This window comes from Lontra canadensis, unplaced genomic scaffold (assembly GCF_010015895.1).
Source record: "Lontra canadensis isolate GAN:19392208 unplaced genomic scaffold, GSC_riverotter_1.0 scaffold105, whole genome shotgun sequence".
NCBI classification, from domain to species: Eukaryota; Metazoa; Chordata; class Mammalia; order Carnivora; family Mustelidae; genus Lontra; species Lontra canadensis.
Window position 1 is genome coordinate 1879140 of NW_022631099.1, and position 11826 is coordinate 1890965.

General features: G+C 41.3%; 1 protein-coding gene across 1 annotated transcript; it reads left to right on the forward strand.

Annotated features, from left to right (window-relative positions):
- Positions 1-2463: 2463 nt before the first annotated feature.
- Positions 2464-4599, forward strand: WFDC9 (WAP four-disulfide core domain 9). The gene is made up of 3 exons (XM_032838628.1): positions 2464-2560; positions 3918-4065; positions 4569-4599. The coding sequence occupies exons 1-3, from the start codon at positions 2464-2466 to the stop codon at positions 4597-4599; spliced, it is 276 nt and encodes a 91-aa protein (XP_032694519.1).
- Positions 4600-11826: the final 7227 nt, after the last annotated feature.

Genomic DNA, 11826 nt, shown 5'->3' on the forward strand with positions numbered 1-11826 from the left:
AGAGCAAACAGAGTGGTAGCAGATTTTCCTTTGTATCACCTTGAGTAGAACAGGATGTGTGGTAACACATATCTGGTATCCTGTTGGTGGAAGTATAACCCAACCCTTAGACAGAAAATGTGGCAGATGTTTTCCAAAGTCTAAAATAGACAACATCTTTTGCTCAGCAATCTTTCTCTATTAACTCATACATACAAATAATAAGGCATATGCCAAAGATATAGTTATAAAGAGGTTCATCAGGACATTTTTTATAACAAAAAGAAGTTGGAAATATTTGAGTCTTCATGATATGGGGGGAATGATTGTGATATTGGTAGTTGAATTGTTGGCATGATTTGTATGATGTGATCCTATTACTTTGTCTCTCCTACCTGTATACTTTATTTAGATGGGCTAGTTGTTTCCTTGCCTCATCAGAAAAACTTAGGTAAGTCTCCAAATTTTGTGTGACTCCAGTCACAAAACTTCTCAATTTAATAATTAAATGTGCATGGAGGAAATTAGGAGAAGGAAGGGAAAAATGAAGGAGGGGAAATCGGAGGGGAGATGAACCATGAGAGACTATGGACTTCAGGAAAAAAACTGAGGGTTTTAGGGGGGAGGGGGTAGGGATGGGTCAGCCCGGTGATGGGTATTAAGGAGGGCACTATTGCATGGAGCTCTCGGTGTTATACACAAACAATAAATCATTGAACACTACACCAAAAACTAATGATGTATATGGAGTATTATGCATCCATCAGAAAGGATGAACACCCAACTTTTGTATCAACATGGACGGGACTAGAAGAGATTATGCTGAGTGAAATAAGTCAAGCAGAGAGAGTCAATTATCATATGGTTTCACTTATTTGTGGAGCATCACAAATAATAAGGAGGACATAGGGAGATGGAGAGGAGAAGGGAGATGAGGGAAATTGGAAGGGGAGATGAACCATGAGAGACTATGGACTCTGAAAAACAATGTGAGGGTTTTGAAGGGGTGGGGGTGGGAGGTTGGGGGAGCCAGGTGGTGAGTATTATGGAGGGCACATATGGCATGGAGCACTGGGTGTGGTGCATAAACAATGAATTCTGTTATGCTGAAAAGAAATTAATAAAAAAAACCCTAATGATGTACTGTATGGTGACTAGCATAATGTAATAAAAAAAATAAAAAAATAGTAATTAAATGAGTAGGTCCATGTGATAAGCCATAACTTCACACATTGTTCAGAAATGTGGACTCTCCCTTCTCTTAGAAGCTCTAGTTGTAGTTGATGTGGTCAGTATCTCCAACTTGGGCTCTTCATGATTCTGTTCCTTCACCCCCATCTGCTATAAAAAGTTTCTGTCTCCTAGGTAGCAGAGGCATGAAGAACCAGTAAGTGGGAGTAAGACAGTTCTCACATAGTACATGCTATCATAAGCTGGCTTTATGCATCTTGCACTCCTTTATGGGAGACTGAGAGTTCACTGCAGACATAAAATGGCATCTGGCCGTTTACAATTCAGATGTACTCCAACTGCAGCTCACTTTTTTGGTATTAAAGGCCACTTTAGCCAGATTTATTACCCTTTAGAATCTTCAATTATGACTCAGGTCTACAGAATCCCTACAAATTCCTGGAGACACACACACAGTAAGCTCTATGAATAGAACCTACAAAGTCTTTTCTGTCAACTTGGAAAGAAAAGACAACTTCCCCACTTCCCTGAGAACATCTTTTTACCTGTAAAATCTTCAAAACCCTGTCTACCACTCCTTCAACTTTGGATCATCTATTTAGGTGAAAGGTTTAAGAGTCCCCTGACCAGTTCTTGACCATCAACTTTCTCAAGTCCTATGGAGTAACCTATCTCACATAACTCACTCTGGAATCACTTTGGTATTCAGACCTAGGGTCTGGACTAACACTTCCATTATATTATCCTATTACATACATTCTTAAGTAAACAAATCAGGACACTTGATGTATTCTATTATTCCAAGTTCATAAATATGAGTACAACAAAAAGGGACATACATACATTGGTTATCCCGGGGAGGGGTGTGGTGGTGGTGGAATTCCTAACGCTTATCTATTTCCTTTTAGCTTTTTTTGTTGTTGTTGTTTTTGACAAATTATAAAAGTTAAAAATTTATTGCTTTTTTTGGGTGTGGTGCATAAACAATGAATTCTGGACACACTGAAAAGAAATTAAAAAAAAAGAAAAAAGCAATGCATTTTCAAAAGAAATAATTTTGCAAAGGAAGTGGCATATAATTTGAGATGGGGAAATAGCTTGGGGAAGACAATGGCTAATTTGATGTGTTGTTAGGTGCCAGGGGGTGAAAAGAAGTAGGAGAAAGAATAATCTAATATTCACAAGCACTTTCTCTCTCTTTCTGATGCTAGCCTCCTTAATTTCTGTTCTACCTCTAGTGGCATTTGGAGAAGACCTATCTTCTGACAAAGTTTAACCCAAACACACAGAGAGATGACTGTGAAGCCCTGGGTTCTCCTACTTATCATGCTCATCTATAGGGTTGTGATGCTTCTGCCTGTGCTGGGAGGCCTCAAGAACAAGGCTTTTTGTAGGTGGTATGACACAGGAGGAGGGGGTCGACCAAGGCCTGGGATTTCTGGTGTAAGTGATACTGGGACCACCTTTCCTGGATCCCAACCCTCCTTAAAACAGAGACACCCAAAAAAGATTTAGGTTGGATGTTCCGTATGTGGTGCCTTTCCAGCTCCCAGTCTGAGCTGAAAGTGATAATGGGTATATGGAAAGGGAACATAGTTTAGTCTATAAGTCCATCCCATAAGCTAGCAAGAAGTGATATTTTCTAATGTTAGACTACCTTAGGCAAGGGAAACACCAACACAGAGCTTTCCTCTGAGCCCATATTTTCAAATCTCTGTGCCTTTGATGAATACCAAAAGAGAAATATTATTTACTTGGAAGGGAAGTCTCTTTTAGAATATGAAAAAATGAAAAAGACAAAAAAGGGCATCAACTTGGATGGGACTGAAGGAGATTATGCTAAGTGAAATAAGTCAAACAGAAAAAGTAAATTATCATGTAGTTTCACTTATTTGTGGAACATTAAGGAAACATGGAGAACTTTAGGAGAAGGGAAAAATGAAGGGGGAGAAATTGGAGTGGGAGATGAACCATGAGAGAATGTGGTCTCCAGGAAACAAACAGAGAGTTTTAGAAGGGAGTAGGTGGGGGGATGGATGAGCCTGGTGGTGGGTATTAAGAGGGGCACAGATTGCATGGAGAACTGGGTTTTATATGCAAACTATGAATCATAGAACACTACATCAAAAACTAAATGATGTATTGTATGGTGACTAACATAACACAATAATAATAATAAAGGGAATCCTTAGGAGTCAAAGTTTGGGGTCAGATGATAAAACTGAGATAATGAAGAGAGGGTTGTGGGCCAGTAAAAGAGATGGAATTTGGGGAGAGGCGGAGTGCTTAGTGGTATGAGCATGGAAGCAAGCAGACAAGAGGAAAAATAGGTACCCATTCTCCCCCAGCTGAGTTTTCCATTCTGTAAATTGGTTATAGAAAGTGGAGCTAGACAATATTGCCATCCCTGAAATCCCAAGTCCAGTGAGAATAGATGTGGGGTGGTGTCATAGATGGCGAGGTTGTCCCTGGGCCCTATCTTCAGGGAGGTTGGGAGGGCCCAAAGGCCTGCAATTCTGTGGGGACATGTGGAAAGAGGGAAGACATGTGATGCAAGAACAGTTTCCTGTGAAAAGACAGCTAGAATTCAAGGAAAGGATTTCCTTAAAATGCAGACAAATGTTTTGTTTGTGACTTTGAGCTCAGGTTTCAGAGCTCAGGGATTGTTAAGCTTGAGATGGGTTTCTTCTCTAAGTCATGGGTGGATGGATCTATCACCTACCATCGTCTACCATCTACCATCTCAGTTCCAGTTGGAAGAAGAGTCACTGAGCAGTGCTGGGTACAGCCTCCATTAAAGTATTGTGCGAAGAGGTGCACTAAATTACTGGAGTGTTTATCTCTCAATCATACATGCTGTTGGACCTTCTGTGGAAACATTTGCTTGGACAATAGGTGAGTTGGCTAGATTGAACATACGTCCTTACTGCTGGTCACCCTCATTCTGAAGCTGTGACATGGAATAGATATACCCAAATCCTGGTCAAAGAAACAGGCAGCATAAGGCAATGTCCTCTTATCTCCATACCTAGCTGCCATTCAAAGCAAAAAACCCAAGACACCAATGTGGGGGGCTCCACTTTTCTTCCTTCATTTTCACTCAGTTCCCCCAAAGGGTCACCAATCAGTTTGTTCATCCCTCCTTTGTCCAAGGCCCTGACTGTTGCCTCCTTGGCCTGGTATCTCCTTTGGCCCCTTGTCCCAAGCAGGCCCAAAGAGACCCCACGTCTACCTATCTGCCCAATTGGCAAATCTCTTGGGAAATTTTGCTTAAAATGGGTAACACCTGATCTTACAAGAATTTCTCTTCCCATTGACAGGGGTTGGGGTGCTATTAAGTTTGGGAATGGATGTCCTCAGAGATCCATGATTTTAACCCCTTGACTTGTCTCTTCCAGAGAACCCTTTAAATCCATGTTAAACTCCTAGGTTTAGCTAGCACACCACTGGTGTGGGTTAGAGGATGACTATGTAGTCTAAGAAGAGTGCTCCCTGGATCTCTGTTGGATTATTCACTTGCCTGGCTGAAGACACTTCCATTCTCCCCTTGATTCCTCTATCCTGAGAAGGCTCAAGTCTCTGCCAAATAAACTGATAACCAACCTGAGGGCTCTGCATTGTTTTTTACTTCACTCCTGTGGTTTCCTTCTGTCTTTATGATCACCAACAGTTGTTCCTATCCAACTCTTACTTCCCTGTTAGACTTATATATTAGTCAATAGACTCATACCTGTAGCAAAAATGCAGAGATTTATAAAAATCTCAGTAAACAGAGCAAAAGTTTATTCTCACTCAAATACACTACATTGCAAGTGGCTGATGAACAATCCCCATACCATGCATGATTCAAGGGCCCTAAATCCTTCTATCTATAACTCCATCATCTCTCAGGGACTCGACTGCATCCAGCCAGCAGACGGGAGAATGAATGGGCAGCGTGAAGGCTCCTACAGAAGGGTTTTAATATCCAGGCCTAAAGGTGGAGCTCTGTTTCCATCCACATTCTATTTTCCCTAATGTAGTCATAGGGTCCTCTTATTTACAAAGGAAACTGGGAAATACAGTCTAGCTGTATGCCCAAGGTCAACAGAAAGCAAGATATGGTGAACTCATGGCAGTCTCTGAACTGTGTGTTTATGCAAAGCCAAACTCCTCAACAAGACCCAAGACCCTGGCCTTCATACCACTCTCCAATGGAAAAAGCACCCCCACCTCCAGCATTAAACAAGGCATTCCTGCCCTCAGGGTGGGCACACTGAGTTCCCAGAATGATTCATCTGTTGTTGTTTTTTTTTAATTTTTTCAGTGTTCCAAGATTCATTGTTTATGCACCACACCTAGGGCTCCATGCAATACGTGCTCTCCTTAATACCCACCACCAGGCTCCCCCAACCCCCCAAAACCCTCCCCTCCAAACCCTCAATTTATTTCTCAGAGTCCACAGGCTCTCATGGTTCATCTCCCCATCTGATTTTCCCCAATTCACCTTTTCTTTCCTTCTCCTAATGCCCTCCATGTTATTTCTTATGCTCCACAAGTAAGTGAAACCATATGATAGTTGACTCTCTCTGCTTGATTTATTTCACTCAGCATAATCTCTTCCAGTCCCATCCATGTTTATACAAAAGTTGGGAATTCATCCTTTTTGATGGAGACATAATATTCCATTGTATATATGGACCATATCTTCTTTATCCATTCATCTGTTGAAGGGCATCTTGGTTATTTCCACATTTTGGTGACCATTGCTGCTATGAACATTGGGGTACAGATTGCCCTTCTTTTCACTACATCTGTATCTTTGGGGTAAATAATAGTGCAATTGCAGGGTCATAGGGTAGCTCTATTTTTAATTTCTTAAGTAATCTTCACACTGTTTTCCAAAGTGGCTGCACCAACTTGCATTCCCACCAATAGTGTGAGAGGGTTCGCCTTTCTCCACATCCTCTCCAACACTTGTTATTTCTTGTCTTGTTAAGAACTCCTCAAACTCAACACTCAAAAAACAGATAATTACATAAAAAAATGGGCAGAAGACATAAATAGACATACAAATGGCTAACAGACACATGAAAAAAAATGTTCATCATCATTAGCCATCAAGAAGATTCAAATCAAAACCACATTGAGATACCACTTTACACCAGTTAGAATGGCCAAAATTAACAAGACAAGAATGATTCATCTTCCTGCACTCTCCATATCCTTTCATTCCCACCTGTTTTGTCGGCCTGGTGGTTTTACCTGGGTAATATTATTTATATCCTAAAATGTCTGCTCATTCCCGGCAAGCTTTCCAGCCCATACTGTGTCCATACTGAATTTCTACAATTGGTATCTCAAAGATCATTTTAAAAATATAACTTCCTTTGGATGAGGAGGTTGTAAAGTCCCTACAATGTATTCAAATCTGTGCCTCTTCCTGGTCCAGAGAATGAGATATTCTCATTTAGATGGGATGAGTCAGCACATCACACTTATCAACTGTAGTCCTCATGGAAAGGTTCCAGAATGTGATACAGCAAAGACCAAGGCCAAGCAAGGGACTAAGGCCTAACAGAACACTGGTTAGTGCCCTCAGGCTCAGAATAAAGAAAAGGCACAAGGACTCAGAGACTCAGGTAAACAGCCTTCAGGAGTGGGGCTTTGTCTTAACCTTCAGGGAGAAGGAGCACTTGGAGCCTGATTGAGTGAAAGTGGTTATTCCTTTCTGACCAAAGGAGTAGAGAAGAACAAGAGATTAGGAACCTCCAGTGGAGGGACCAGGAAAGGAAAGCATTGTCCACTTGAGGATCCTGGGTATTATGGGGAAGGAAAAGCAATTTTCCTCTATCCTTCTGGGTTCTTAGCTGAGATCCCTGCAATAAAAGACGTATTAGGAGAAGTTAAGAAACAGAATTTTACTTAATGTAAATGTAGTTTATTAAATGTAAACTTCTGGTATACATGGGACTGCTCAGGAAAACTGAATGTCTCCCCCAAATCATCCAAGATATCTCCTCAAGTACCATCTTCAGCTAAAGACAAAAGATGTAGAAATGAAGGGGAAGGCCAGTTATGGGATATCACCAGGAAGTCTCAGTGGTTGTTAGCTCATGCCAACCTTGTTAATAAGGTTTTACTTCTGTAGAAAATATTTCCACTTAATGTGGGGAAGATGATCTGGATAATGTACAATATGTGTAAACAATGTGAGAATGGAATAATGAAGTGTCACGCAGGGACTATACATCCGTTTGCCTGGGCCTAGAGACAGCTTAAACATTTTTGCATCCACAGCTCCTTAGAGAACACTTAAAAAAAAATCTGAATAGGTGTGATGCAGGTAAAGTCAAACTGTTACATTTAACCTCTTCAATGCATCCACAGTTGGATTTTTTTTCTCCAACAATGTGACAGAACTTCTCTGTTACATGACAAAGCTCTGTCATCTGTAGGTGGTGTTTAAATGAGTGTTCTCCAGTGGCTCCTAGATTGTGCCTGAGGGAGGATAGAGCCAGTTACCAGGCCACTTCAGGGTCCCATGCCAAGGGTAAGGTCTCTATGCCTATGACCCAATCCATGGGTGAGACTCCTCCTGGGTCCCTTGGGATATGGTGGTGGATCCACAGCTTCTACTAAGGTACTTTGGTTTGTGGGTGGATACCAAATTATTGTGTTGTGGGGGTTGGGAGGTTTCAGGCAGGGGAGTATTATTAAGCCATCTTGTTGCTGTCCCTCCTGAAAAGCATGTTAATGGAATGGAATGATATATAATAGTGGGATTACAAAATTTGTAAATTAAGTATGCTGAGCCCTGGGTGTTATACGCAAACAATGAATCATGGAACACTACATCAAAAACTAATGAAGTACTGTATGGTGACTAACGTAACGTAATAATAAAAAAAAAGAAAAAATGAAATGTGCTGGTATCATTTAGGATCTAATTCTTGTGAAACACAGAAAATGTTGGGGGAATTCAGGCTAGGAAAAAGTTGTTCTCCTTCAAATTTTGTAATCAAGTTATAAATGTCTTTGGTGATTTTTAAGTTTTAATTTACTTACATTTTCTGCTACTCTTTTTAAAAAAGATTTTATCTATTTGAGAGAGAGAGAGAAAGAATGAGTAGTTTTCTGCTGAACAGGGAGGCAGTTGGGATGAGGAGCTTGGTAACAGGACCCTGAGGTCAGGACCTGAGCTGAAGACAGATGCTTAGCCAACATAGCCACCCAGACTGCCCCATTTTCTGATATTCTTAAATGGCTTTTAAAATATGGTGGGTATGAAGGAGTGCACATATTGCATGGCGCACTGGGTGTTATATGTAAACAATGAATCTTGAAACATTACATCAAAAACTAATGATGTATTGTATGGTGACTAGTATAACACAATAAAAAAATGAAATAAAGTAAAAAATATACTAAAACACTTATACAATAAGTATGTATGATTTTTTTGGGAGGTCAACCCCAAATTTTATTTTGTGAAAGAAGAATAATATCATTATCTATCTAGCTAATGGATAACTGACCATATCTTATTAGTTTTCTTTTTTAAAAAAGATTTTATTTATTTATTTGACAGAGAGAGACACAGTGAAAGAGAGAACACAAGCAGGGGAACTGGGAGTGGGAGAAGCAAGTTCCCTGATGAGCAGGAAGCCCAACATGGGTCTTGATCCCAGCACCCTGGGATCATGACCTGAGCTGAAGGCAGAGGCTTAATGACTGAACCACCTAGGTGCTCCCTTATTAGTTTTCTTTGTACTTTTCTGTGTTTTTCAAATTTCTAAAATTAAAAAAATGATGAATTAAGAAGAATTCATTTCTGCAATGAGAGGAGTAGAAAACACAAGAGAAGGAAAGTACCTTCTCTCATGAAAGGAGAGACAGGAGAGAAGGAGAGAAAGGAGAGAAGGAGACACCAGTGCCCAGTCAAGATATGGTGCCTGGAGGAGATGAGGCAGAACCAGATGGGGCAGTGAGAGACCAGTCACATGATCTCCCAACTCCACACCCCAAAGCCCTGCACTACCCCCTGCAGACCTAGTAAAATCCTGGGTCTCCTGCGTGGCACACACTCAAACATCCAGAGTTAACATCATGAAGTGGTTGGTTCTCCAGCTGCTGACACTCTACTGCCTGGTGACCATGCCAGTGACAGGAAAGTTAAAAGAGACAGTTGAGGTTGTAACAGAGCCTCCAATTTATGGTAGGTATTCTGGGTTGAGCTTCAAAATGAAGAGGGTGTAGAAAACAAGGAACCAGGGACTGGCATATATGAAAGCACTGGTTCCTTTCTTAAGCCAGGATAACTGAGGAAACTGAATGTGCAGTTCTCAAGTTTGATCATCTCCTGATGTTATGAGAAATGATGTTTTTATGTGTGTTGTGGGGACTGTGGTGGCTACATGGTGTTTTTGTTGAGGAGAACCCATAGCCGTGGAAAGCTCCAGAGGGTTCAGAGCCCGTGTGGAGGGTGCCTGGCTTGAGCCATCAGAAGTTCATGTCCTCCAGTTAGGGGCCTCCAAGGATGAGCATGAAATTGGGAAAGAGGTACTAGTTATTTCTTGAAATGTGCCCTTTGTTTTGGGAATAATGTTAGGGAGCATTTTGGATTATTGGACATGCAGAGGAGAAATAAAATGGGTGCTTGACCAAGAGAATTGAAATAATCACAATCGAGGGGAGCGTAATTAGTCCATAATTGTTGGTAAACATTTCTGGAGGAAGAGCAAGGTTTGGAAGGCTGTCTCAGCCAGACAGGGAAAAGTACACGACAATTCCTCCTCTTCTCTGGGACTCTGGTCTTCCCACCCTGTAAAATGAGAACAGGAGACCAGAGGATCTCTTGGGTCTCTTTGTTCTGAGAACTGAGTTTCAAGATTGAGGTACTGTGATGTTCAGTTTCATAGAGGTGACTTCATGGTTGCTGGGTTTGCTAGGGAGTGGTTGCTGGATTTTGACTCTAGGAATGGGAAAGGTCACCCAGATCCCAAAGGCAGGCAGAAGAAGAAGAGAAACCAATGGTGTGGGTGCTGGGGACTTAGAGGGGCTGATAATAGTGTGAAAAACTCTTCTTCTTTTTGGAGTCACTGCTTATATGTTCTTTCTCAGTTGTACCAGACCAGATTCTATTAAGATGTGTGACATCCCCCAACGTGTATGATTGCAAGAACAAGTGCGGGTTTCACTCGGATTGTATTTTTGGCTATGAATGCTGCTATTCCTCCTGTGGAAAAATCTGCATGAGAATGCAAGAACCTGGTAGGATCTAAGAATCACCCACTTTTGCCATTGGGTTCTGAAACACGATGGAATCCCTAACCATGAGGGAAAAGACAGAAAAAGACTATGACTCCCCAGTCCTGGTACCCATTCCAAGCTGGAATCCCCACCCCTTCCTCCTAGCCGAAACCCCCATTGTTCACTTGAAGGCCTGCCTGATTTATCCAAACCTCAGGAGATCTGACATTTATGTCTCTGCTCACTGGACTTAAACTTCCTGAGAGAAATCTTGTATAGGCATCTCCTAAACCAAAGAAATATCCCTGCCTCCAGGGTTTGGGAGGATTTGTTACCCTCAAAAAGATGTGTTTCAGCAGACTGTGTGGCCACTGAATACCTACTCCTTCTCTCTTCCAGTGACCAGAACTAAGAAAATTAACCCCAGCAGCACGGTGGTGTCTACTGTTGTTCCCTTAATCACCAGTGAGATGTCGACTACACTTGAAGGACAACACATTAATTCTACCTGATGTCCAGTGGTACCATTGTCTTGTTCCAGCTGGGAGGCAAGGCGAAGGAGGAGTTAGGGTCATAGGGAAGTGTCCCTCTTCCTTGCCAACTCTGTTCCCTAAACCATTATATTATATTATCAGCCTCAATTCCTTGACAAATAAACTATGGCAGTAACCCAGAATCTCTCTCTCTTCTTCTATATTCCCAATACCAATCCCTCCTTCCACTTTTTCCCTAAGCCCCAACCCCTGCCTCCCATTGTATTTCCCTTCCTTTTTACCATTCAGAAGATTGAACTCCTTAGCTAAGACTCTTGGACTATCTTTGTTCATTGACTACCATCCCTGGGGAAACTGTTTATGTGTGGAATATTCTTATGGTGACAGATAACACCATCCCTCTGGGTTCCCTGAACTTGGTGCAGCCTTTCTTTCCTTATTTCAGGCCTGTGATTCTAGTAGTCTCCTACAAGAGGCCTCCATTTTAACTAATCCATGGAAGTACAATCTTCCTTACAGGTGACAGCATTTATGGTCTAGAACTGAAAGGAAATGCCATTGGCCTCTCCAGTTGGCCTCTCCAACCTCTCCTCTCAGACAATGTCTTGTTTGCTTTTTTTTTTTTTTGGTTGTTTGTTTTCAAGGAAGAAGTTTTCTATTACCATGAAATTGCAATGAGGGCTTGAGTAAGCTCTTTCTTTCTTTTCCTTTATTTAAAACCAAAAAATTGACCTACAGTGTGTTATTTGTTTCAGAGCTACAGTTTAGTTATTCAACAATTGCATATAACACCTAGTGCTCAGACAATGCTTTATTTGTTAGCACCATTTACTCAATCACTTGGAATCTATAGGAATATTTTCAAATGTAAATAATTCTAGGAGGAATAGGAAACCTTTAGAAGGTTATAGCGAGTCTACATTGTGCTCAG